We start from the raw sequence: 26,848 nt of genomic DNA, 5'->3' as shown, positions 1-26,848 counted from the left end.
AAGCAGACTATGGAACCTTTTAATGCCTCTTAATCAATATTATACAGCATAAAGCATATTAAATGAAAGTAATTACGTATAAATTTATTTTATTATCTTATTTATTAATTCTTTAGCATGTATTGTTTAATATTAACTTTTCTGTACATTAAATATGATATCTCCAAAGTATGAATGCCTTGTAACGAAACGAAAACTTAATTTTATGTTGAATATTTGTCGGGAAGAAACGTTTTTCCCGAAAAATAATCGTCTTTTGATGTTTTTCCCGAAAATCGTTCCGATCATGACGATAGACCCATAGGATATTGATTTTGGTATGAAGGAGTTGAATTTCACTTCTGAAATTGATATGATAGATAGCTCAGAACATATGAATATGAATTAACTAATCAAAATAGTATATTATATAAATATGCTAACTTAATTAAGATAATTTAATTGATATAAGGGAATTATAATACAATTTAAGTTAAGGGCATAAAATTCATAGGCTATATATTGCATCTGCCATTAATATTATGTTAAATTCAATAATTTTATAATGAGAATAAGATTCGAATCAAAAAAGTATCGCAATATGAAGTAAAATACTGGCGACTAGTTACACATACTTATGATATATGATATATGACTGTGTTTATGGTTAAAAAGTAGTTTTATAAGTAGAATTTTAATAAAAGTAAATTTTTATTCATAATTTAAGAAATTAAACAAGGAAACTCACTACTTCGAAAAATTTCATATGAGTGAGCTGCAAATTTGTAAATAAATCGCGAAATAAAAATAATATTCAATCGTATTTAAATTTTTTTATGATTTGTATAAGCAGATGATTTTAGTGCAGTAATTGATGTTTGAAAACGAAAAGCAATGCTTGGATTTGTAAATTGAAATATGAATCGCGAAAAACTCTGATTAGTAAGTAACACGCTTTTATATTTCGATAAAATTTATCGTCGATATACTAAATCTGATAAAAATTCGATAATTGTAAAAAATATGATGTAAATTGTAAAAGAGTTGAAAATGTTTGGGGTGGCTTGAAATGAATCGGAGGATGTAATAATTTGGTACTAATTTAATTGCATTAAAATGCTAAAATTATGAAATTGTAAATTTAATCGAAAGATATGAGTTTAAATAAAGAAACGAGAGATGTTTTAATTAAGGGTTTCGTTTTGCAAAAAAAACGTACAATACGCAATTTCGCTAAAAAAACATTTAGCTAGCAATTTCGACCTTTGACTCCACTCAAGACGTCACTTTTTTAATTTTGCGGTATCATATTTTTGGAAAATCTTTATGAATATTATATAAAAAGTCTCTTTAATATCTATATTTCATATTTTTATCGATTTTTAAAGTTTTTGCGAAAAGTATTCAATTATTTTTGCTATTTGGTCGGGTAAATGTCAGATTTGCGACATTTTCTGATATGATATTCAGATTCTACGTTGATAATAATGCTTATAGAACCCTCTTGCTATTGTGTCAAAATTGCGAAACCGATAGCAAAAATATCTCGCAATATCAAAATTGAGATATTGAGTGAATTATGCATTATAGAGATTAAAAATCTGATTTGTGAAAACATCTCATCAGTTTCTAGCTAATTCAAAAATCTTTACTATCTTATTCGATTAAAATGAAAAGGGAATAGTTTCATTATGCTTTAAATGACAGCCTTATAATATAATCATAGTTTTCGCTCAATATGCAGCATTTTTTTTTCGAAATCTATGGTCAATGTCCTAAATACTGATTGCTTTGCATTCATATCTCTTACATTTTCTATACCCACATCACTATTCATTGCTATTCCTATCTTTTTCATTTTTGTTTGTTTCTCATAATTTCTCAAAAAACACGATAACTTGATATTTGTAAATATCATACTTTATAACGTAAATAAGAACTTGACCTATTAAGAAAAGCAGTAATGAAAAGAAAATCTGAAATTCATAAAAATTACAAGTTTCTGATGACAATTAGCTTAATTAAACCAGGTACAAGATTATATAATTGTATTTTCTATCCAATTATCCATATAATATCTTATCCAGAAAAAATAACTTGATCAATACCAAATGATTTTTTAACTAGTAAATAAAGTATTTTCTTTACACACACATTGTATATCATAGTTTTTTTTTGGTTTCGCAAAACATCCAAAAACAAATGGCAAACCCAAATTTTAGCTAAAAGTGACAGGGAAAAAAACGTTTAGTATTAAAAAAAAAGACCGATGAGAGCTTCGTTCGAAATATAGAGGGAACTGAGAATGCGCAACCATTCTCAGGGAATATTGGATGCTATTCCCGTTCCCTCTGTATGGAAAATTGAGGTTTTCAAAGGGAGTTAAAATAATATCAAATTTATACTAATTTACTTCAAAATACAAAAGTATTTGACAGCTAAAATTAGTTACTTTAGCAAGCCTATCAATACCCTTTTACGATTATTGTTACTTTTTCGAAATAAAAGTAAAAACAAATTTATACTAATTTACTTCAAAATACAAAAGTATTTGACAGCTAAAATTAGTTACTTTAGCAAGCCTATCAATACCCTTTTACGATTATTGCTACTTTTTCGAAATAAAATAAATTTATTATCAAAAACCTTTTTTTTCTTAGTAAAAATAAACGAAATTTTTTACCTTATGAACTTTTGATGGAAATATGCAAATTTAAAATAATAAAGAAAGCCGCGAGCGAAGCGATCGGCTTAGTTCGAAGATTTTGATTCAAATCTTTGCTGATCTGTAATTCGCAGAAGCCGCGAGCGAATCGAGCGGCTTAGGTCTAAGATTTTGATTCAAATCTTTGCTTATATTCCCTAAATTCTTTATGAAACTCGCAACAGTTCCATAAAAATTTTTAAATTCTAAACTGTCGAAATTACCGATCGGTAATCACATCCTTCACGGGTGTGTCACTTTTAGCTAAAATTACCCCTACTCAAAAACAAATATGCTATAAAAGTGACAATTTTAGCAAAACGAAACCCTTATTTTAATTAATTTAATTATTTTATATCACTGATTGTCAGTAATATCCTTTGATCTTTGATTCAATGAATACGTTAGTATGAATAATCAATATTCATTAAACAAAAATGAACAAATACAGTGTAATATGCAGATTTTAGTATGCAAATGTTATATCGTGTGATAAATTCTCCGTAATAAAGAAGATATTTACAATTATTTTTATATGAGCTTTAAATCTGTTGAAATAGTTCCAATATTGCATGAAATTGGCAGATTTGAAGTAATTTGATTAGTTTTGAGATGGAAAATTTCTAAAAAATTTCTGAAATCAAGAAAATATTTCGAAATTTTGTTAAAAATACTTTCAAAATGCTGAATTTAGAAAAAATTTGGAATTTCTTGATCCTAGAATTTTGATTAATTTTGTTAAATAGCTTAAATCATCAGTGATTTATGAAGTTTCGGATAAATTCTTAATCAATATTCATTCATTCAATGAATTTGAGCAATAACACTGAAAAAGTAAGGTTTACACATGAATTAAATGGAAAATAACCAGCATATCCTATAGAATTTCTATTTTTTTATCATTGATTTGAAATGCACTATATTAGAAATCAATATCTCTAGAAAATGTGCCATAATATTTTATTTTATCTTGAATATTGTTTATTAACATTATACTAGTATCTCTTCTCGATACGAATTAAAATATTTAACGGATTGGCTATTAAACTATAAGATTGTTCAATCTTACTAGATAAGGCAAGATATATATAAGTTAAGGAAACCTTAATTTAGTTAATATCTTTGATTTATACTAATTATAAATGAGTGAATTCTGGATTGTTCTATTTTTACATCCATCATTTAACACAATCTTTTTTGAACAATTTTATATAAAGAGATCTATTATAAATGATTAAAAATGTATTTAATTGATAAATTGTATTTATTCCTTTGTCTTTGTTATGTATATTGTTTTTTCATATATAAGCAGTTAACTATATGTAATTGATCTATTCCAATCTAGTTTTGATTCACAATCAAGAGTTAATATCTACTATTTACTATATTATCCATAATTTTAAATTAATGTTGAATAATTACCAAAATATACATATAATATATATAAAATATGGAAAATTAATGGTTTGTCTCATAAAAATGCTAGAATTACACTTTTTATTATCATATTAGATTTTCGACTTAAAACTATTGAAATACATTATATTACATTTCAAATCTATAACTACATACAAACACTCAGGTTGGAAAAACATAGACTCTTTTGATCTTTTATAATTATATAATTTTTTATTTTCTTATATTATCTTATTTACTTCACATAATATATAACTCCATAGTATATGTAATTAAATTTTAACCTTGATTTTATTACAAATTCTGTTATCATGAATATGCGCAATCAAAACATATTAATATAGAGTTTTGAACTAATTCAATATTGTGTAATGGATCAAAACAACAAATTATATAAAATATTACAGATTTACATTGTAAATCAATATAATCAAATTATATAATCTTATATAAAAAACAAAGATCCTTCATCTGCTTAGATCTAATAACTTCAAGGTATACCCTGATTAATTGCATACATAGAATTTAACAAAAACAAATATTTCATATTCCTGGAGGTCTATCGTCATGATCGGAACGATTTTCGGGAAAAACATCAAAAGACGATTATTTTTCGGGAAAAACGTTTCTTCCCAATATTTGTCACAAACATTAGATTATTAAAATATATGTTGGATATCCCTTAGTATGAGACTTCATGACTCTTGTTGTCTAACGTGAGCTTTGGATTGCAAGCTCTGTGGTTAACGAACATAAATTAATTGTAAAGTTTTCAAAAATTTTCATCGTTTCTATCAGCATCTATTTTTCCTTTAAAATAATATATTTGTATGAATACAATATTTAGTAATTTTTTTATTTCCCATAATTTCATTCAAAATTTCAGAAAAAATTAATTTCTATTCAATATTATTTCAGCTTCAAAACACTTCATTCTTATAGATGTTGATTCACTAAAGTGTGATTCTATTTATATGAGGTAGGGGCATGAGGCTCGGCAAGTCTTATTGCTTTTTACCTCAATTTAGGTATTAAATAATTATAATGATTCATAGTGGCCGCTGCTGACTGGCCATCAGCAGTCCCCTGGCCAAGATTAATATAATTATTTAATACTTATCCAGTTTTACATCAATAACAACAAAGCTAATCAATCATCATTCAGAAATGCGGAAATTACTACTAATATTAAAGATTGATAGACATTAGGCTGGCCACCTTCTGTCTAATATCTTTACGAATAAAAATAATACTTTTTAAAACAAATTATTTAATAAATTTTATTAAAAAACAAAATCAAATATCAAATTGATCATCATTCAACTTGATGAAGAAGCGGCATGCTACATATTCTTCTTTGCATGATTCGTTCATTGAATTTCTTGTCTTTCGCAATTCAGATATTACACGTTCTACATCTGCTTCACTGCACGAAAGTGACATCATCCTTTTTCCAATTGGTCTTATTGCTTTTAGTTGCTTTATGCCATTCATGTACCAAAACTTGCCATCATTTTGAGCAAGATGATGACCATTTATAGTTAGTATCCCTAAGTTGCGTACTGTGGCACTGCGCGCCTCCGTACACCACTTAACGGTTTTGACACTTTACGAAACCGGTAACGTATATTTTACAACACAACCATAACACCAACTTAACCTTAAATATTTACAAAACCGTCTGACACATAAACAACTTCACTAACGACTTCACTACCGTCCTCACTAAATAAAAAATAACCTATTTTTATTTTTTTTTAATTTTTTATTTCATTACAAAGACATGTCTGACTACATTTACTATGACTCTTTCCCAGAACGTTTCCGTGAACTATTCAAAACTCAAGTAAAACTGAGAAACATGCATTTTAACAAAGACAGACCCATTGACGATGAAAGAAACCCTGAATATATTACAATCCCATATGACGCAAAGTTCATTGCATACATTCCTTATGGTCGCAGAGGAACGAAAACTATTTCAACAAAGAACAAAAATTATTTCTGGAGCGATGAAGAAAATTGCCTTATCTACATAAATGCATACTTAAATAAAGCTACATATTGTACAAAAGAAGGTTGGACTGGATTTGAGCTCTACATATACGACGACGATGGAAACAGACGTTGTGTATACCCATACGATAATATGTACCATTGTTTTCATCAAGCATTAAACGAATACATAGTCAGTAAGGGTCTCATTCCTGCTGAGTAGAAATGTTATATTTTTGTTCTGTCATTTATAAAAAAAATAAACTTAAAAATTAATTATATCACCACCCTCACACGTATGAAAACATAGCACAAAAATAAATTTAGGTGAAGTGGTGAGATCTCACCTCTTTTTTCACCTGTTTTTTCACCCTGTTGAATTCATTGCTTTATAACTCTCTTCCTTTCTCCAACTCTTCTAACTTCTTCTTAAGTTCAGCAATGTTGTCCTCATGAAGTTTAATCTTCCTTAATATACCTTCTCTATCTAATGGTTGCTTTATCTTTCTAAACTGAACTCTACCATCCTTCATAGTATGAATGTAAAAACCTTCTGGAATAGTTCCTGATTTAATGTATTCTACCAAAAACTTTTGTTTCATTGCTTCAGTGACTTTATTTGTCATTTTACTCTAAATAAAAAATTTAATATTAAATAAAAATAACGTTATTTTTTCAGTAAGGAAACGCAGGAGTTTTACGATTTATTTGAGGAGTAGGTTCTGGTTTAAATGTTGGAGTCGGTTTAGGAGTTGACTTTTGAACAGGAGTTTGTACTTCCATAGGTTCAGGAGTCATTGAAGGTTTTGCTTGTGAAGGTGTTGGAGTTTGTTTAACTTCAGCTACTTCAGTATTATTTACAACATTTGCTTTATTTCTTTTCAACATCATAACTGCTCCTGCTGTAGCTAGCAAACCTAGTGGGAGACCATATTTTATATAAGGACTTGACCAAATGCTATTTTTGACAGGAGCTAGTGGAACACCTAACCTTGGTGAGACTGCTCTTTGCCATTGTGCAGCTCGTAAGAAATATTCAATAGGTGCTCCATAATCGTTTGGTAAAGTTTGTTTCACAGATGGTGAAGGTTCACGAGAGCTTGATGAAGAACTCATTTATAAGCTTTAAAAATAAACGTTCATCCTTTATTCCTCACCGTCGTCCGTAGCTAAGTTATAGTCATCTAATCTTATTATTGGGATTCCATTAGCACGCACCTGAATGGCAAAGCAACAATCCCTCATAAATCCAATAAGTGGCTTTGGTACGTTTTCAGTTGCTAGTTCAATAGGTCCTTTAACAGACAATTTGTATGTTATTGGAGCAGTAGATGTTTGACCTTGCTGGAAGCAAAAGTCCACTTCTGTTGGAAAACCACATAAGAAATGTGTGTTGTCATAGCTATCCCATTTATGTTCCACACTATCATCACACCAATGACCTCATAACATCTTCATTAAATCCTATCATATCATTGTTTGTATTGCAAGCGTTCGCAACCATTTCATAAAATACAGGTCCATATGATTTTTCAGGTTCTGCAGGCATATTTCCATAAGCTCCCATGGAAAGCTGAAGATATTTAAACTTAGGGTTCTCAAAATTAACATAATAGTTGTCTTTCTTTCTAAATAGTGCCCAAATACTTTTAACATTAATAGGCGTATAAGCTGCTGTAAATGTTGCACTTGAACTATCTGTATTCTTTGAGAATGAACCGTCCATAGGAATCCAATCCATAACTTTAACAGGAAAACATAAAGCCTCGTTTGTATAATGTTCTACAAGTTCTGTATAAATGTTAGGGTCTAAAGAGAATGACTTTGATGAATGAAACATTCATTAAAATCCATCTTTGTTCGAAATAGTTGCTGGGTTACAGTTGTAATAGTAACTGTTCCACTAGCTTCTACTGCCTTCGTTATCATAGTGAATGGTTCATTCCATGGAACAAATTTATTTGTCGGTAGATTTGAATCTGAAGCAAATGCAACTTTAAGAGTTGGATTGAAAGCAATGATATCATTTACAGATATAGATGTGCATTGTAAGGCGTCGCTACTGAACTTTACTTTAAGCTGAATGTTTCCTGCAAAAGCTGGAATAAATCGAATAGCTTCTAATGGAAGGAATCTTCTAACAGGAATTCTTAAACGAAGCTTAAAATCAAATGATTTTCCTGCTGTAATTGGACCACTAACAATTTGTCCTGTTCTGCATGTTCCCGAATGACTCCATACATCTTCATGTCGAGTCTTTGAAAACATCTACTTTCTTTATTTGTTCGGTAGTTTGTGAGTTTGAAGTTATATATGCTTCTTCTCTTGCGTTGTCTTGAGAATATACGATACGACCATTTGCAAGGATTTGATATCCAGCAACTGCATAGAAAGCGTCATCGAAACCAATCCAAAATCCTGGTGGGTTTGTTTTATTGGAACCTGAACCAATTTCTTTATCTGCAATAAATTGACCTTCCATTTTATACGTAATGAATGTATTGTAAAGGTCCAACATATTTTCACCAGGAGTGAGAGATTGAATGTTACCCATGTGTTATCTTTAGCAGTTCCAGGTTGTGATGGAATCTTTGCGTCAGAATATTTTCTATTAGTGTCACCAATTTGAACTGCATTGTCTATGATATCGAAATATGAGCGAATCTGATGAATATGCTCTGCTGGAGTAAATTCGTTTAACTGTTCGTTCTGCATGTATTTACTTCGGATAAAAATATCTATTTACTTCATTATTCTCACTCTTCTTCTTGGCATTCGTGGTGGAAGTTGTTTCTTGACATTTTCAATGAACTGTACATTCTCTTTTGTCTCAACTTCTTTCACTGGTGGGTCAGGGTTCTTTGACTCGGTTTGTTTTTCAATGAAATTCACGAACTTTGCAATAAGCTCTTGGTTCGTTATTGAAAGTACATCTGGCTTCTTTTCTTCTGGTTCTTTTGGTGGCTCAGTTTGAACAGAAGGTTTTATATGGGCTTCGCCCTTGCCATGCACCTTAATGTTGTCGCTTCTGTATTCGCTAATGGAACCTTTCTTTTTCTTACATATATTTTACCATCTTTACTCTGACTTACGTAATAGAAAGGATGTTGTATTCCTCTGGCGTCATTTAATATAATAGACTCTCGCTCTGATTTTGACAAGCTCATTTTACATCGGTTAAAGTTTTAATTTTGTTTTTTATCTGCAGTCAAATGACTCAGACAAGCCCTACGGACAAGACCCAAGGGGTCATAGATGTTGAAGCATTGAAGAAAGAAATTCGTGAGCAAATTTTATCCGAACTGAAGGAACAAAAACAAGAACAAAAGCCAGAGAGACCAAAGAGAAAACTTAGTGAAAAACAACTTGCTGCATTAGCTGCTGGAAGACAAAAGAACCCACGTTTGCTGGCGAAGAAAGCTAGAGAAGAAGCTGAAGCAAAAGCTAAAGAAGCTGAAGCAAAGAAAGAGTAAATGGTTTATTTTTATCCGAATTAAATGTATAGACAAATACCTTTATCTGTTGCGTTCAGTAGTGAAAACCCTGACGTCAAAATAAAGGGGAACAGAGTAACGTTTAAGTTTCCAACAGACTGGATTGTGAACATAAATAAAGAGAAGTACATTGGCATAACATCTATGTATATAACACGTGCTTTCAGAAAGGTTGACTTTATACTTCAAGTCGAGATAGAAAATGACGAACAGTCTTTAAGCGCCCAAAACATTCACATATACAAATACTTTAAAGACGATACAACATTGCAACAATGTATGATTTCATTTAATGAGATGTTCGAGAAAAAGTTCAACATTGAAGTACAAACTTTACAGCCTTTACGTGAGTTTCTTGCACAACTGAAAGAAGAAGGTAGTCAGCCACAACTTATAGACTTTCATTATGAATTTAATGAAAATGCTGATGGAACTCATGACTGTCAATTCATTGTATTCTCACCATTCAATGAAGTAGCTAAAAAGAAAAAAAATCCATTACGTATAAGATTTCAAATCTCTGAACCAAGTGATGATTTCAAGAATGTTTTCAATTATGATGCAATGCTTCCGAGGAAAAATGAATTTTCCGAAATTAGAGTTCCAGGTATTTGGGATAGAAAGCAAGCTATATTATATTCAAACTTAAGTAAGGGAGTTGAAAATGAGTTCATTGGTCATACAAGAACTTCACCACTTCCTAACCCTAAATACTATAAATTAACTGGCTTCAATCGTGAGTTTTGGATAGACATGTTCTCCACTCATGACCATAAAGCACCTGTTTTGCTACCTCCAGACCATAAGGACTGTCTCTACATTGAAGCACAACTCTTAAACTCTACCATCGCAGTATTGTAAATGACCACATGGCTATTTTTATCACGAATGACCTCATTGCTGACAAAAATAAATGACCTCAGAACTTCAACTTACGAATAAAGCTTGTTTTAGTCGTTATTGAGAAGTTAAACTTCTCTTCAAAGCAAGGTTGACATGACTTACATAAGTCAAATCCAATCTCTTGACCGTCATAAAGTGCTTTGTAAAGTTTCATTAAACTGAACTCAGAGTCTTTGTCATATGTTCCTTGCGGAACCATTAAACTTTATCTTCATCATAGAAACACTGAACAGAGTCAGGAAACATTTCATTAGCGGTTAAAGCAATAACATCTTGCTTCACGCCTTTCATTCTGCAGTGAAATGCAACTTCATTTAAATCATTCGTGAGTAAGTCTATGTAAGTCTTCTTTCCACAAAATATTGATTGTATGCTAAACTTTGTTTTCCAGGTGTGATTTCTGCAAAGTCGCTATGAAATTGACCAAGGTTTTTACCAATGAGAACTCTTCCATAACGTTTCTCAAACTCTTCAGCTAAACGAGGGATATCTTCATTGTAGAGATGCATACTGTCCGTATCGCTATAAAAGATGTCCATTCCTAAGTCCTCAGCAGTACAGAATACTTCACACATTATTCTCTTCGACATAGACAGAATGTTAACACCAAGTGGACAGAAGTTAAAGTGTCTGCAAATGCTTTTCGTTAGCTTGAAAATAGTTTTATCTGAACCATCCAAACCTTCGAACTTCACTATATGGTTGTAGTTTCTGATGGCATATCTTATAGCATCTTTGTCATTTACTATGGTTATTTTTGACTCAATAGGAGATAGAATAGTTTTGCCATAAATACTGTTCAGAATGAGCTTTATATTTTCTTGCAAAGGATTTCCTTCTTTCTTATACTTTAACCTTAACTCAAACAACTTCTTTACTTCATCTCTTATTCTAATATCTCTGTTTCCATCGTAATAGTATCCTTGCAACACTTCACATTTGACACCTTGATATTTTATGAGGTCTTGTAATGTTATATGGTCAACATACATTAAACAGCAAGTGTTTGAACTTCTGGGAACGTTAAGTTCTGGATTTAGTTCAGGGTCACAAACTATTAAAGAAAAGTGTCTATGTATTCCAATCTCTGTTATCTTAATGAGAACAAAGAAGCCAGACATAAACTTTTCACCAATGGGTTCCTTTTGGTCGTCATTGAATAAATGTCTCATGAGATACTCTGTGCTTAACATTTCTTTCTTCAATACTTTCGGTATACCTTCTAAAGTATAAAGTCTTGCTATAGCTGATGGATATAATGAAACAGCGTCGAAGTCAGCAATGAGTTTCTTTTCGCTCTTTTGTTTAATGTTATCTGACAGCATACATCTTCCACCTTGAATACAGCGTGAAATAAATTCTCTTGGTTTATTTGAGAGGTCATATAAATTTCCATTCGGGAAGTACACTCTGTTCTCAAACAATTTGTTAGCAATTGAACAAATACTAACGTAGTCATAAACGTTTAAATCAAATTCTTTCAATATGTCATTGCGGAACTTAACAAAACCTTCTCTTAAAATTCTTACATCTTGTTTGCAATAAAATGTGCTATACTTTTCTAAGTCGAAGTGGTTCTCATCTATTCTGCAACCTTTGATGGAATCTATGTTTTTCATGAATGTATCTGCATCCCGGATAAACTTACATGCTTCAGAAATGACACCAGTTCTGTTGTCATTTGCTAACAAAACACTGCTGTAGTAGTTGTATGGAAATACTTCTTTCGGTCCTGTTTGTAAGTTAAACATAGCAGGAAATAGTTTAAGTTTCTTATTTATAACACTGTAAGAGTCTTTTATAATAATTGCCCTTCCTTTATATAAGCCAGTTATTTGCATTGTTCGTGAACCTTTAATGATGGGAGTTCCTTTCACTTCTGTCATGTGTCTTAAGATGAAGTTTATGTAATAACTGAGGTTATGGAAATATATTAAACTCTTGTCAGGAAGTCGCTCCAAAAATTCTGTTGCACAGTTCTGACCCAATATGCTTTCACTCACTGAACCATCTTCACTGTCATAACAGATGTTAAAAGCTTTATGAAAGCCATCGGTACTGCACTCAAAGTCAGCAAAGAAAACGTGCTCAGGAATGAACTTGCACTTATTTTTATTTACTTCTTTTGACTCGGCTTTCTTCTTCAGTTGTACACAATACTTTGGAGCATATGTCAAATCTTTAAATGGTGCAAGGTTCTGTTTATATAAGTCAGTCGTATATGTGAAAAGTTCTCCATAAGAAATAGGTTCGAAATATTTGCACTCCCACAATGTTTTCATAACATCCCATAACGGTGTTGTTCTATCATAACGAACTACATATTTATCTTCTCTCTTTGTATAAATCTTCATTTGTTTCTCAATGTTCATTCCACCATAAGCTTTGAGAATTTCTTTGTAATTTCTGACGAAATATGTTGTCATTGGTAATCTTTCATTTAGCATGTAGTGGTCTTCAACAAGAAGTAAGTCAATAGTTCTAACAGTTTCACATTCTTTTGGTATGTATCTCTTTATTTCATTATGTCTTGAGTCATTGAAGTAACCAATGGTAACATTAAATGCTATACCTGTTGCGTCAGAAATTTCTTGTACTTTACTTTGAGGAAAGTCTCTAACACGAATGACTTCTCTCATGTGGTCAATAGTTTCTTCATCTACTCCAGCCTGAATGCAAGCATAAACGAAACAATTGTCTTCTGTCATAAGTGTTGCAGTTCTTTTGTTCAGTTCATTGAAGATTTGGTAGCGTTCAAGATTTATAGGTAATGTGCAAAGATACTTCCAGAACTGACCGCTTCTCTCTTATAAAACTTCTTTTCACCATTATCTTTCCAAAAGCTTTCTATAAGTGCTGGGTTTCCTGTTTGCTTAAGAGCTTCCAAAATGGCTTTCTGGTCATTTGTCAGTGTGCTTTCATCTCTATATGGTCTCTTTTTTGGTTTGCCTTTCTTTACATCTGACATCGTTAAGCCTTCATATTCTGTTAAATCATACATCTTTATTTCAGTAAGATTCTTTATGTTTGTCAAGAAGAAGTCATAGTGCATTTCAACAATACCTGCAGCATTTGCTTCTATCTCTGATATAAAGTTCTCCTTCAAGAGCTGATGTAGTAATGTTCCAATATTATTGAGGTTTAACGTAGAACATTCATACTTTCCACCAAGTTTATAACATACCATCCATCTTGTTGGAGTTTATTTTAATCTTCTCTAAGAGTCTCATGAAAACCTTACCGAAATGTTTGTGTAAGTAGTCTCTGTTTGGTTCATCTAAAGCTTCGATGTTAAAGTCAATGAGTCTATTGCCTGACTTCACATTTCTCTTCCTATTCTCTTCATCTTTCTTTAACCATCTCTCACCTTCTTTTGGTTTGTCGTCAATGGAACGAATGACATCGTTAGCTTTGCGAACTTGTTCTATAGCACTTTTAAACATCTCTCTTCTCTGTTGTTTCAGTGTGTCGTCTCTTCTTCTTGTTTCACCAACGTTTGCATTTGTTATGTCAAACATTTCTCTTCTTACTTCATGAGGTACTGAACGTCTATGATATAAGTCAATAGCAATGTCATTTAAAGGAAATGCTCTTGCATGGACTTCGTCCTCGCCGCGTTGCGGCTTTATGAACTCATGAATTCTATCATAACTTATTGCACCATTATAGTCATTGAGGATGTCAGCGAGTGCTTTTTTGTTTGTTGCGTAATGTTTTGCTACTTCTATGTTAGCTTCTGTAAGAAGTTGTTTTATTTCCGAGTGTTCTAACTTAGACAACTTCCGATACATCTTTAGTAGGAAATAAAAAAAAATATTTTTTAAAAAAACTAGATTAGATTTTTTAAGTTATTTTTCAAAATAATTTAATATTTTTATTTTAATGAAACACATGCAAGATTGCAAGTTCTTTTCATACAATGCTCTCGCTACTGCCATCAAGAATGAGTTCAATAATGCTTCAAATGTTAATGTTATCTTTAACAAGAAGTTTGTGAAAGAATCTAAGTTTGGTCAGTATGTCAGACCATTAGCTATCGTCATTGACCGCAAACGTTATACTTCACAAGAGTTAGCAGTAGTTTTGAAACAAAAGAGTTTCTTCGTGAATGTCAAAGATACTCTTTATACTGTCATAAAGAACTCTAACATTGACTTCTTCAGTATTGCTTTAAATCTTTCCGAACAGAAAGAATATAAGAAGGGTGAAACAAATGTGAAATATTATCCTTCATCTCTGAAGACAATAACGAACAAAGATGTTATACAGAAATTCTTACCAAAGGTTGAAGAAGCTTCTATTGACATTGACGAAGGAAGTGAAATGGTTGAAGAAATAGACCCTGAAGCTATTTAAGCAAAAATATATTTTTGAATAACTGATGGTGTCACTACGTCACCATGTCACCAGGTTAATTAACTTCTTTTAAAAATGATGACAACATGACATTTTGACAACACAGCAGGATAAATGCAAAAATGAATGTTATCGTTTATGTTATCGTTTATGTTATCGTTTATGTTATCGTTAATGTTATCGTTAATGTTATCAGTGTCGAACATAATTGACGTAGGATTCATGACTTCTTCGTAAATGAGTGTAAATATAGCACAAAAATATATTTTAGGTGAAGAGGTGAGATCTCACCCGTTTTTTTCACCTCTTTTTTCACCTCATTCTCTCTTCGTTAATGTTATCGTTAATGTTATCAGTGTCGAACATAATTGACGTAGGATTCATGACTTCTTCGTAAATGAGTGTAAATATAGCACAAAAATATATTTTAGGTGAAGAGGTGAGATCTCACCCGTTTTTTCACCTCTTTTTTCACCTCATTCTCTCTTCGTTAATGTTGTCGTGACTTCATCATTAATGTTGTCGTGACTTCATTCTTCCTCTTTGAAGTTATCGAAATATTCTGTTATTTTTTCCTTCAGTAATGTTAAGTCTTCTTTGAATGTAAGTATTGTGCAACCTTTGATGTCATAGTGTGTTTGAGGAAGAGTATTTTTGACAATTTCCTTTATTTGCTCATTCGGTGTCATTGAAATCGGTAAGTTTTCACGATAGAACCAGTTTCTGTCAGATTTATATATTTTAGCTAAGTCATAAAAGCTCTTGTTGTTTCTTCTGACTAAATGCAACATAACCATATCTTTATCTTCTTCTTTCTCCAATTCTTCAGTATATATCATATACCTATAACTCTTTTCCTTTCCTTTTGGTACTGAACGCGGTATTCTTTTCTGTATGCTTTTGTCTTTGGATTCAATGACTTCATCTTTTGCTTTATATAGTTCATCTAACATCATGAAAATATAACAAGCATAACGAGGTGAAGCCCACATTGCTACAGCGTTTACTAAAAGTCTATGAACATAATAACCTTTCAAACAAGGAGCCAAATTCTTGCGATTTTCATACGGAATCTCTTCATTCTGCAAAGCAATTATATGAGGAAATTCTTCTAAAAAGTTCTTTTGTCTGTTGGTTTTCAAACCAATGATATGCTTGCTTTGTAGAACGAAGAGCATTCATTATACTTTGCATTTGGTACATGTCATCTTTGACTGAACGAATGAGTCTCAATTGTTTGTTATACTGTATGTACTCGTATTCTTCATTTATGGCTTCATGAACGATAGCAGTTGTTGTGTTCTCTGATGTTGACATTACTGTCTTTACATACAAGATAAAAATTTTTGTTAGAAAAAAATTAGCGTTATTTTCTGACTTTCACAAAAGACCAAAAATAAACGCTTTACATGTATTTTTCAGCAACTTCGTCAAATAATTTTATAGCTTTATCTATCTCATCTACTTCAAACGTTTCTTTACCTTTTGGGAGCACCATACATTTTCTCAAAAACTTCAGTAGTTCTGTTTCTGCGGCTCTCATATCATTAACGAACACAACCTTGACTCTATTGACTATACTGTCATATCTTTGAGTTATATTATATGTTCTTCCTATCTTATATCTCTTTGTGTTGAAGTCCTTCGGTTTCTGAACGATGTAAAGTAAGCCTTCACTGCAACGTTCAGTATCGAATGAACCATAAGTTATGAAGTTATATCCAACAACTGGGTCAACCACAAAAATATTGGTATAAGACTTTTGTCTATAAGAGATATGCTCTGTGTTCCATAGATCTACTGATATCATGAGCTCAGGATTTCTTGTCAAAATTTTCTGAGTAGAAGCAATTCTAACCCAGTCCTTTGTTTTCTTTCCAGAAGGTGTTATAATGTCTGACAAAGAATATTTGTTGTATTTCTTTGAGTATCTTACGTTTAAATCACCTATTCTAACCACTTTGGTGTCATTGTCAATCTTTCTTACTGTTTCAAACTCAATGTTTGACATTACTGTCTTTACATACAAGATAAAAAAATAAATAAAAATAAAACTAACTTTATTTTTATCTTTTATGAAAATTCATGAAATTTGGTCAATTTTCAGCAAAAATAATGTTTAGGTGAAGAGGTGAGATCTCACCCGTTTTCTCACCTGTTTTTTCACAAGCGTTTTACATGAATTGTACGATGTATATTTGAAATCCTAAACAATTTCGTAGCTTCTATTTCTTCTTTTAGTACATCGAATGTTTTAATCATGCCGAAAGTCTCTTTATATTTCTTCTTGACGTCAGACAGAAGGAAATCTTCTGCTGTTGGATAGTTTTTATTAAGAAATGTCAACATATCCATTTTATCTTCTGCTGGCTTTTCTGCTTCTTTCTTTAAGTCTGCATAGTCGTTTCGCATTCTTTCTATCTCTTTGACTGAGTAGTTATATTTCCTCATTGCTGCTTTACATTTTGAACATTGCGGATTCATTTTTGCGTTATACATTGAAATAAAACCAGCTAGAACAACTAAGGCGTCAATGGTTTTCTTTAACTCAAAAGCTGCTGGTTTTATCTGTTCATTCCATACCTTACCTCTTCTATCTTTATCTCTTATCTGCCATACACATTTTGCAACTAATGAAACAAAGTTATCGTATGTCTTAAATTCTTCGGATTTGTAAAGGTCAGAAATATTTTTATAAACCATGTCGCAATCTTTGTCCATAACTTTATGGTTGCAATGATATCCTAGAAACTCATAGTTTACCTTTCGTATGAACTTCTTTATTTCTACCGAGTCAGTTGCTTTGACTTCAATTTCGTCAAATTCGGGAATGGTTAGTTTTTGTTGCTGAATTTCAGGTAGTTTAGATAAATGGTCGATGAGGTCCTGCATGTCATAAAGATATTCTTCATTTTCTTCATCCTGTGCGGTACAGTCTAAATTACTTGTTAACAGTTCTTGCTTTATCTTCTGGATTTTTGTTTCGAAAGTATATGAAGAAGGAATGAAGTTTTTCATTTCTACTAACATTGACGTAGGATTCATAACTAACGAGTTTGGTGCTGTTGTGGACAGAGTCCTGCCGTTCGCGGCTTGAATTGCTGTTGTGCCGATTGTTGAAATCATATCTTTACATACAAAATAAAAAAATAAATAAAAATAAAACTAACTTTATTTTTTCTATCTTAAGGAAATTCATGAAAATTCACGAGACCCAAAGGGTCTGAGCCGCTTAGCGGCGAGGGTGAGAAAACAGGTGAGAAAACGGGTGAGATCTCACCTCTTCACCTAAAATATATTTTTGGTGTAAATTTATGACAAAAATAAATGGTACCATTAATGATATCATGACTGTTCTCATTCATGTCTGATTTACATCTAATGAAAAAGTTTAGAAGAATTTTCTTATTCTTTCTGGCTTATTTTTGTCTTTCCAGTACTCCCGCTCTAATGGTCCCAGATGTGTTGACTTTGACTCTCTCAAGTTCTTAGATGGTATAACATCTTCAACGCCTCCTTCATATCTTACTTTATAAGTGTCATCGTTTATGTTATAGCCAAGTATTTCAATAACCACTCCTCGCTTTGCTTCGTCAATGGTTTCAGCAAGTTTGCCATTACTACTTTCAACTAATTTATGTCGAGGGTAAAATGCTATGGAGTCGTCGGCAGCTTTTATAAGATATCCATTACCTTGCGTAGAGTCTACAATATAATAGTTTCTACTTAACCTTAAACGTTTCTTTGTCAACGGTTTGTCGTCAAGAACTACACGAACTTTTGTACCAGGAATGAGGGTAAATTGTGTTGAATTTCTGATATTTTGTGTTTGGCTTCGTTTCTTTTGTATATACTTTTCTTCTTGTTGTTGTGTCATTGAATTTGGTGTATGTCCTGTTGTAGAATGTGTTGAGGAATTATATACTTCGAGAAAATGTTTCATTGTTTCTTCGGTAAAGTCTCGCTCTTGATTTAAATCTCTGAGCGTTCTTATGAAGCGGTTTATGATGCCGAGTATGTTATGGTTATGGTCTTCAGTAGTGTAGTGAGTTATGTTATGCTTAATGAGAAAATCTGTGATTTCATTGCTGAGGTATGCACTGTCTTGGTCTGATGTTAAAGTACTTGGGCTATGTTCTGCTACAAACTTTTGTAAAACTCTTAACACTTCACGAGTTCCTTTATTTTTCATTATATACGCAAAAGCTTTACAAGTGTTAACATTAATGAAGATGAGGAATGGGTTATGTCCTCCTTTTCTGCTTTGAATGAGAGTGTCAAATTGGTATGCGTCAAGAGTGTTGGAGTAAATTGGTAAAAAGTAGTCGTAAGGGTTTATTTTTGTTTGATGTACAACATTTTTGTCAAAGAACCTTTTCACTTCAGCTCTGTTAGTAAATCCCCAACTCTTTGCAGCTTCATTGAATTTCTTAAATGACCTCCATGGATGTTGTTCGAATACTTCTTTCAAGCTCATTTATGTAAAGTTAAAGATTTTATTCAAGGCTCAAGCGCGTTCATTGAACTCTATACCATGCAAATACAGTCACAAATGGTGGCATATAATCTTCACCCGAGCCTGTTGGATTTGTTGTGAAAGTATGGACATGATTTCCTCCCGGTTCAGTTGGTCGAAAAATCTTTTTTGCTGCATTGTTATAAGATGGAGATAAAACGTCATGGCCAGCTTCATACTCTGAGTTGTATAATGGGTGGTCTCTTAATGAGTGGCTATGGTCGCCAGAAAAGTTTGTCGTTCCTGTATGAGTGTGCGCGGGTAAGTTTGCTTCAGTAATTTTCTTCGAACCTCCTGTTTGCTTTGAAGAGTTAGCACAGTATAAGAATTTATCTGCAATCTGCTTCCACGTACCAAAACCTAAAACACTTGCTGGATTTGTTGAATTCATTGACGTATAAATAGAACCAACAGGATATAATGTTTGAAGTATTTCAGTCTTCATTGTTAGAAGTTCATGTTTATCATTTATAAATCTTTTGCCATCTACAATATTTATATTGTTTGTTATTAAACCATTAGGAAAAGTAGGAGGATAAATTCTTTGTTCATGTACAGTTGCACCGTTTCTTCCTGTTTTTGTTACTTCTTCAATGCATGCCTTAACTTCTTTAATCCTGATTGTTTGAAATTCTTCATGTGTATGGTTCTTGTCGGCTTTTCCATTAAGCGCAGCATTTACTTCCGACTTCTTTGCATAATTTTCATCTACATAAGTTTTGTCGGCTTTCTTATCTAACATTGCTGGTAGTTCATATGCTTCAAAGTTTCTGGCATGACCTTCAATGTTCATACATCTGTTATCTAAATTGTTTAGTGTATCTTTTACGCTTGTACTCGGATTCTCTAAAGGTGCACTTGAACCAAGGGTATAGTTCAATATTATGTCGTCTGCTCTAACAGTAGTGAAGGATTCGTTTGTATGGTTCTTGTCGGCTTTACTGTCTAATGTAGCTTGAAGTTCATTTATATCGGAGATGTTGTGTTTATGAGATTTCAAAACTTTGTTCATTGCTTCGAGTTCAACTTTGTCAGCTTTACTTTTAATAGCATCTTCAAAAGTTATTTTTGCCTTAACTCTCAAATGTAAATCTTGGTTCAACTAATACACCGTTAACATTGAAATAGAGGCATAAATTTCACCGTATAACCAAATGCTTCTGGTGCTTTAGCTACATCATACTGTACAGTACAGCTTATGTCATAACCTTTAGCACGAATGTATTTATATCTTCTTTCATTAACATTTTTTGTCTTCGCTTCATCACTTCGTGTTAAATATCCATGGTAGTCCGTTATAATCTGTTCGTCTGAAGTTATATAATGAACGTGGTTCTTGACTTTATCACTCAGAGCTAAAAGCTCATTTTTGTCTGCTTTTTCGGCTAATTTCTCATTAACATCATTCACTTCTAATTCAACTCTTCCGCCAGAACTCTTATTATCATTAATCTTTTTCATTAATTCGGTAATTACGTCATAAAGACTATATTCTGTTTTCGGTTTTGTAAATAATGAGTCAAAATTTCTTTTCATCATTACATCGCTGACATTAATGATATCACCAATTCCTTTTTCATTTATTCTCTTCATTAATTCTGCAATAATGACGAATATATAATCTGTTAATTTATTCTCTTCATCGAGGGTTATAGAATGTTTTGAAATTGAATCATTAACTCCTCTAAATAAATCAATAACTTCAGGATACACGTTTTTAATGTCTCGAATAACCCGACCAGTATCCTGTTGTTCATGTTCTTCGTTCCCGTCGTTACGTGGTTTTATATCTCTAACCATCATCAACGCAGCCATAACCGGAGGGTTTGTTGCTATCTGTTCGAAAATCCGTCCGTTATGTACGGTATATCTAAATAATTTCTTTGTGTTTGTTAAAACATTTGAAACAAGTCTTTTAAAACCATCTACAAAATTTCCTGTTTCACCTAATGTTCTTGCAGCATTTACAAGCTCACCCATTCCCGCTTTTGACCCCAAAAACGTCCATATTGCATTTATTTCACTCTCTATAGTTGTCCATTCAGCGAAACTAACACCCGCATTCGCTAAGCTGAAAATGAAATTCAGTGGATCGAACTTAATTCCACCTTCTTTTTCAATTTCAACGAACTCACTAACATGAGATTTTAAGTATTCTTTCGTTAAAATTGTTTTCCCCGATGTTATGTCATTAACGAAACTATCACCGTCAAAAGTTAACGAATTCAATTTCGTCGTTGATGCTTTTATTTCATACACCGCTTTATCAATAGTTTTTGGCTCACCTTCTTTAGAAGCATATGAAACATTAATGAATGAATTATATGTATTCGTGAATGAATTAAAATCAATGATTTTCATTAATGACGCCTTTAATGATTCATTTACTGTCGAATCCCTTAAAGTAATTAATGAACTGTCATTTATGAAAGGTACACTGCAAACCGTCGAGTTTGGATCAAATGCTGTAGTTGGTGCAGGAATATTAATGATATAAGTCATTAAATCATTAAGTGACGTAAATAATGTTGTCGTTTTTGATTTAATTTCTTTAGCATCTGTTATATACGGTAATTTTATTTCTGTAGTTTCTGAATTAAAGATATTCGCTAAAATGTTTTGTAAACTGTTTTGAACAGCTGTGTAAACCGTTGAATCCGGAACTCTTACGATTTCGCCGTCCTTAATAAAAGGCATTGCACATGGTGTAGTGCTTGGGTCAAATCTTTTTGGGTTATGATTCAACATATATTCTAATGCTTCATAAACAGACCTATATACGGTTGTATTATCTTTTTCAATAATTTCACCGTCCTTTATAAACGGCATAGTACATGGAGTTAAAATAGGGTCAAACTTTTCATAGTCCTTCCATGTTATGTATTTCTCAGTATTTCCATCAGTGATAACAATATATTTGTCAGTAAGTGTGAGAGAGTATTGACCAAAATATAAACGTTTAGCTCTGTCAGCTTCATACGCATATGCAGCTATACTCATATTTTAATGAGAATAAAATGTTGTTCTATTTGCAAAGTACAGACCCAAACGAATACGGACAGTAAAGCTACAAACAAACTTAGGTCTACAGAATGAGGCGCTTGCATTCAGAATGGTTGACTTCAATACTATCGCTTCATTCGTTATAACAGATGAAACAGATTTCATGGAGATTGAAATAGATGGAAAGAAGCACGAAATAAGATTTCACAATAATGTAGAATATAAGATGGAAACATTAGCTGGAGTGTTAAATGCTCTCATAAATACTACAATAAACAAGGATAACGAAGAAAACTTAATGAATGTTAAACTTATTGCAGGAGTTTTGAAGTTCAGTTATGCGAAGGAGTTTAAGATAACACGAATGAGTCATAGAGTACAACTTCTTTTGGGTGCATACCATATGACATTTCCTTTGAAAAGTGTTGACAAAACGATTGAGATGAAATCTGTTCCATACGTATATGTTATGGTAATTGTTTTATACATTGAGTCTAAAATAGCTAATGTCACAGGCATTTCAGGAGTTAATAGTAAAGGTTCAGTAGAATATAAATCCTTCTGTTATGCAGTCAATTCAATGTTCATTCCAAACGTTCCTGTCATAGCAACTCATTTAGGTAAATGGGTTCGCATTAGTCTCATAATTTGAAAGACATGCAATTCAGACTTGTTGACTTTCAAGGAGAGCCTGTAAGAACTGAAGGCACCAGTGCGAATGACTGTTGAAGTTGACTTTTTTAGAAAATATTAAATGCAACAGCTTACAAGAGAACTCAGAGCTAAAAATATAAAGTATGAATGTTATGTATTAGGTCATGACTTTGGTTGTTGCTGTTTGATGAAACAAATGAATTAGTTATGTCAGTCAAGAGAACAGAAAAATATTGTGTTAGTGAAAACTGCACCAAGTCAATAAGATTAGGTTTGCATTATGAAGATGAGTTCGATACTGTTTGAATTTTGGATAGATATTACAAATTGCTAACTTGAAATTTTTTTTGACTGACGGCGCAAAGCGCCAAGATGGGCTCAAAGAGCCCTCCTGACTGCTTTAATTTACTAAAAACATATTTCAAACAAGTAGTTTATAGTCAGTAGATAGTTTTGTAATACTCGTTCGAATATTTATACTTAAACTCAACTCCTGTAGTTCCTGGTGTTTCAATGATGCGGATGTTACCTATTTTCATGAATAGTGGGGTTTGACCACAGCATTCGATTTCAGGGTCGAGATAGTCAATGACACATTGTTTCCCTGTTATTCGTGAGATAACATTTTCAAGGTCCTCCTTTGTTAGAATTATTTGGTTCTTGCTTATAAGATTTACCAAAAGCTTCTTATCGTCTTTGAGTAAAATTGTTTGGTATAACTGAAGAAGGTAATGGTCTACGTTATCTGAAGGATTTGTTTGAACATTTGTGTAAGGATTGTCGTTGACTTCTCTTGAAAGAATTTGGTCCAGTGGTGGATACTCTAACTTAACATCTGATGTAGCGTTAGCGTTTGAAGCTGTGTTTAAATTCACGGATTTCAGCTCTGGTTAAACACTCTGAACTATAGTTCTTTATGACAATATTGTTTGTCGTTCGTGAGTCAACATTTGATGTTGGTTCAATTGGAACATTAACGGCACCAGCTAAGATGGATTTGCTTCTCATTTCATATAGAATAAAAACCTTTTATATGTATGAAATGAACAATATACTCGACAAGGGTTTGAATGTAAAGCTAACGAATGAAAATATTGTTGAATTCACTGAGACAGGTGCTGTGTATAAAGATGTAGAACTACTGAACAAAAGAGCTAAGGGAAGAAGCAGGAACATGAACAAAGGGTGGAAGCCTATAAAAATTTATGTCAATGATGGTTCAGGAGGTTCAAACATAAAGTATGCAGAAAGTTATAGAGTTTATGCTCTCAAAGGTGAAAAGCTTTCATTTAAGAACAGCTATTCTAACGCATATCCTCAAAAGCTAACGGATGGGGAAGTGGATGATATGAATGACAGCAAAAATATTAACAGAAATGGCGACAGAGATGCATGGAATTTGTTTACCATCAGTCAATTGAAGGTTAAACTTTAAAACAATGTTGGTCGTTCCCATGGAATATTTTTGACTTTAATGGTATTAGTCATGATATGAATCTCAAGGTATGAACGAGGAGAGATGAGAGACTTATATGCTTCCCAAATTTCTTCAAAAGGTAATGTTATACCTGACTGTTTCCAAATGAGTTCAATATCATAGCGTGAGAAACCTTGAAAGATAACGAAGTCAGTTATGAGACGTTTTATGTTTAAAGCTAAAAACCTCCATGTTTGCATAAGTATTGCTACAGTTAAATGGTAATGTCTGACTTTAGTTATGATGTTAGCTAATGGTGAGTCAGGCTTTGACACTAAACCTTTTCCGGCGAAGTCGTCGCAAACGAGCAGAGTGTTTGAAGGATATTTTTTGAAGGGGTATTTTGAAAGTTTTGATAGAATGTAGTTTGTCAGTCGTTTCATATCGTAAACTCCTGAGTACTGACGTAAGTGGTATTTGTCAATAATTCTTTCCATCTCCTCAGAAGTCTTTTGCATTCCTGACTGTATAAATTCAACGATGGCATAATATTTCCTCTTACGTCGAATGTAACGTTGAAGAAATTCAATGAGTTCACTGTCTGGAACTTTAACGACAGAGGCTTGAACTTTTGACATAAATGTTTTCGCTGTTGAGTCCATAGAGTCTGAAGTTGCTGATATAATGATTTGGTCATAATATGAGTCATTTCCTAAACGTTCTGTTATGAGTATATGACGAATTAAATTAAATGTCTTACCTGAACCCATCTTTCCACAATAGAAATAAACACCATTTGAACAGAACTCATAATCTTTGCTGAAAGGAAGAATAAGAGAAGAGTTAAGTTTGTCTGTAGTTTCATTCATGTCTTCATCTACGTCATGTATTAAATGCTTCATTTTATCTCCATTAAAAATGCAAGTCAGAAATATTCAGAACATAGCACCGAGTCTAACTGACAAGAGTATAAAGATATACTATGAACACGTTATGATGAAACCTACCAAAATTCAAGAAAGTCAGTATACTTATGAATATCCAAGACACTGGGTAGAGTATGTAGGAGGTGAGAAAGCTATTGAAATAAGACAGGTTCGAAGTATTCCAGCAGGAAGAACAATATTATTGAAGAACTTTAATGTTTTGAGATATAATGATGAAACAAAGAAGCAAGATAGTTTCCCTGTTGCTGTGTATGTGAACTTAGATACAGGAGATGACATGAAAGTTTTTAATACAAAGCTTCAAACGGTAGTGAGAGAACAACTGACTGCGGAAGGACATCCATTACCTTCAGAAGTTACCATAGCATATAATTTTGAAACAAACTCAATAGAATACCATGGGTAACTAAATCAGGAGCTCTTGAGACAACATTATCACTCGAGGCTTTCTCTGCTGGATAGTTTGATCCTTGGTAAGTTCCTGGACCACCTCTATTTGAAGCTTCTCCTTCAACTATTTTCTTCTCTTCTTGTGCTTGTTCTCTGGCAACACTCAATGCACGTTCTTGTCTTTGAATGTTGTCTTTCTTTAACATGTAACCACCAAGTGTCTGTGGTGGTGTGTTTTTATCTAGTGCAGCATCAATTGCAGCCTTTTCTTTTCGCTTTTCTTCGTCTAACCAATTTTGAATAGATTCTGCATCAGTTGGTTCAGCTGGAGTTGGAGACGGTGTCGGAGCTTTAGTCGGAGTTGTAGATGGAGTAGGTGCTTTTGTAGGTGTCGGTGATGGAGTTGGAGGTACTGTTGGTGTTGGCTCTGGTGTCGGAGCTACTGTAGGTTCTGGAGTTGGTTCAACAGTCGGTAAAGGTGTTGGTGCCTTTGTGATTCTTGGAGTTGGCTCTGGTGTTCTAATAGGCGAAGCAGGTGGTGTATTAGCTCTTTTAAGAACCTGTGATCTTTCCGCTTGATTTGAATCAGATACTGGGTTAGTTGTACTAGGATGTGATACAGGAGTTATTTTTGGTGTAGGTGTTGGTTTATTTAATGTTATACCATGACTACTCGACATTGGTGGAGGACCTGCGTGAGCAGTTGGTGTCAGAGTTGGCGTTGGAGCAACTGTAGGAGTTGGTGTTGGAGCTACTGTTGGTTCAGGAGTAGGAGCAACCGTAGGAGTTGGTGTTGGAGCAACTGTTGGTTCAGGAGTGGGAGTTGGTGTTGGAGCTACTGTAGGAGTAGGTGTAGGAGTTGGTGTTGGAGTCGACATTTGTTTTAACCTCTCATTATACCAATTCTCCAAATAATAAGCCTCACCCATTAAGTTACTCTGTCTTTGTTTTATAGAAAATTCACCTAACAGTAATTCATCATGAATCATTTTCTGCAGCTTTGTTGTGTATTCTAACTCCTTCATTAGAACACTCGATGTATTCGCCAATCCTCTATATTCCTTAATCATCTTA

General features: G+C 32.8%; 15 protein-coding genes and 3 pseudogenes across 18 annotated transcripts, besides 3 other annotated features; 5 read left to right on the top strand and 13 right to left on the bottom strand.

Annotated features, from left to right (window-relative positions):
• Positions 1-2,183: 2,183 nt before the first annotated feature.
• Positions 2,184-2,965: a mobile genetic element.
• Positions 2,966-5,638: 2,673 nt separating this feature from the next.
• Positions 5,639-26,848: part of a mobile genetic element that runs on past the window's edge.
• TVAGG3_0640700 (uncharacterized protein) lies at positions 5,883-6,317 on the top strand (the record flags this gene model as incomplete). Its single annotated transcript, XM_001318454.1, has 1 exon — positions 5,883-6,317. The coding sequence occupies one exon, from the start codon at positions 5,883-5,885 to the stop codon at positions 6,315-6,317; it is 435 nt and encodes a 144-aa protein (XP_001318489.1).
• Positions 6,484-6,720, bottom strand: TVAGG3_0640690 (uncharacterized protein; the record flags this gene model as incomplete). The annotated part of the gene is made up of 1 exon (XM_001318455.1): positions 6,484-6,720. One exon carries the CDS (start codon positions 6,718-6,720, stop codon positions 6,484-6,486), a length of 237 nt encoding a protein of 78 aa, XP_001318490.1.
• On the bottom strand, positions 6,770-7,210 carry TVAGG3_0640680 (repellent protein 1 family; the record flags this gene model as incomplete). Its single annotated transcript, XM_001318456.1, has 1 exon — positions 6,770-7,210. The coding sequence occupies one exon, from the start codon at positions 7,208-7,210 to the stop codon at positions 6,770-6,772; it is 441 nt and encodes a 146-aa protein (XP_001318491.1).
• On the top strand, positions 9,384-9,567 carry TVAGG3_0640670 (annotated as a pseudogene). Its single transcript has one exon. A coding segment is annotated over exon 1 (184 nt).
• Positions 9,592-10,096, top strand: TVAGG3_0640660 (uncharacterized protein; the record flags this gene model as incomplete). The annotated part of the gene is made up of 1 exon (XM_051241252.1): positions 9,592-10,096. A coding segment is annotated over one exon (505 nt), but the record flags the coding sequence as incomplete, so codon positions are not given.
• Positions 10,153-10,449, top strand: TVAGG3_0640650 (uncharacterized protein; the record flags this gene model as incomplete). The annotated part of the gene is made up of 1 exon (XM_051241251.1): positions 10,153-10,449. The coding sequence occupies one exon, from the start codon at positions 10,153-10,155 to the stop codon at positions 10,447-10,449; it is 297 nt and encodes a 98-aa protein (XP_051087838.1).
• TVAGG3_0640640 lies at positions 10,508-10,782 on the bottom strand (annotated as a pseudogene). Its single transcript has one exon. A coding segment is annotated over exon 1 (275 nt).
• Positions 10,827-11,483, bottom strand: TVAGG3_0640630 (organellar and viral DNA polymerase type B; the record flags this gene model as incomplete). The annotated part of the gene is made up of 1 exon (XM_051241250.1): positions 10,827-11,483. The coding sequence occupies one exon, from the start codon at positions 11,481-11,483 to the stop codon at positions 10,827-10,829; it is 657 nt and encodes a 218-aa protein (XP_051087837.1).
• Positions 11,939-13,199, bottom strand: TVAGG3_0640620 (organellar and viral DNA polymerase type B; the record flags this gene model as incomplete). The annotated part of the gene is made up of 1 exon (XM_051241249.1): positions 11,939-13,199. A coding segment is annotated over one exon (1,261 nt), but the record flags the coding sequence as incomplete, so codon positions are not given.
• TVAGG3_0640610 (organellar and viral DNA polymerase type B) lies at positions 13,933-14,282 on the bottom strand (the record flags this gene model as incomplete). The annotated part of the gene is made up of 1 exon (XM_051241248.1): positions 13,933-14,282. A coding segment is annotated over one exon (350 nt), but the record flags the coding sequence as incomplete, so codon positions are not given.
• TVAGG3_0640600 (uncharacterized protein) lies at positions 14,374-14,847 on the top strand (the record flags this gene model as incomplete). Its single annotated transcript, XM_051241247.1, has 1 exon — positions 14,374-14,847. One exon carries the CDS (start codon positions 14,374-14,376, stop codon positions 14,845-14,847), a length of 474 nt encoding a protein of 157 aa, XP_051087834.1.
• TVAGG3_0640590 (uncharacterized protein) lies at positions 15,378-15,800 on the bottom strand (the record flags this gene model as incomplete). Its single annotated transcript, XM_051241246.1, has 1 exon — positions 15,378-15,800. One exon carries the CDS (start codon positions 15,798-15,800, stop codon positions 15,378-15,380), a length of 423 nt encoding a protein of 140 aa, XP_051087833.1.
• TVAGG3_0640580 (organellar and viral DNA polymerase type B) lies at positions 17,358-17,973 on the bottom strand (the record flags this gene model as incomplete). The annotated part of the gene is made up of 1 exon (XM_051241245.1): positions 17,358-17,973. A coding segment is annotated over one exon (616 nt), but the record flags the coding sequence as incomplete, so codon positions are not given.
• On the bottom strand, positions 18,239-18,790 carry TVAGG3_0640570 (integrase core domain containing protein family; the record flags this gene model as incomplete). Its single annotated transcript, XM_051241244.1, has 1 exon — positions 18,239-18,790. The coding sequence occupies one exon, from the start codon at positions 18,788-18,790 to the stop codon at positions 18,239-18,241; it is 552 nt and encodes a 183-aa protein (XP_051087831.1).
• TVAGG3_0640560 (uncharacterized protein) lies at positions 19,365-19,754 on the bottom strand (the record flags this gene model as incomplete). The annotated part of the gene is made up of 1 exon (XM_051241243.1): positions 19,365-19,754. One exon carries the CDS (start codon positions 19,752-19,754, stop codon positions 19,365-19,367), a length of 390 nt encoding a protein of 129 aa, XP_051087830.1.
• TVAGG3_0640550 (organellar and viral DNA polymerase type B) lies at positions 20,850-22,363 on the bottom strand (the record flags this gene model as incomplete). The annotated part of the gene is made up of 1 exon (XM_051241242.1): positions 20,850-22,363. A coding segment is annotated over one exon (1,514 nt), but the record flags the coding sequence as incomplete, so codon positions are not given.
• Positions 23,421-24,028, bottom strand: TVAGG3_0640540 (annotated as a pseudogene). Its single transcript has one exon. A coding segment is annotated over exon 1 (608 nt).
• On the bottom strand, positions 25,469-25,663 carry TVAGG3_0640530 (uncharacterized protein; the record flags this gene model as incomplete). The annotated part of the gene is made up of 1 exon (XM_001303092.1): positions 25,469-25,663. The coding sequence occupies one exon, from the start codon at positions 25,661-25,663 to the stop codon at positions 25,469-25,471; it is 195 nt and encodes a 64-aa protein (XP_001303093.1).
• Positions 26,075-26,848: part of a mobile genetic element that runs on past the window's edge.

Source organism: Trichomonas vaginalis, chromosome III (assembly GCF_026262505.1).
Source record: "Trichomonas vaginalis G3 chromosome III, whole genome shotgun sequence".
Taxonomy (NCBI): domain Eukaryota; phylum Parabasalia; order Trichomonadida; family Trichomonadidae; genus Trichomonas; species Trichomonas vaginalis.
This window is presented reverse-complemented; position numbering and strand designations above follow the sequence as displayed.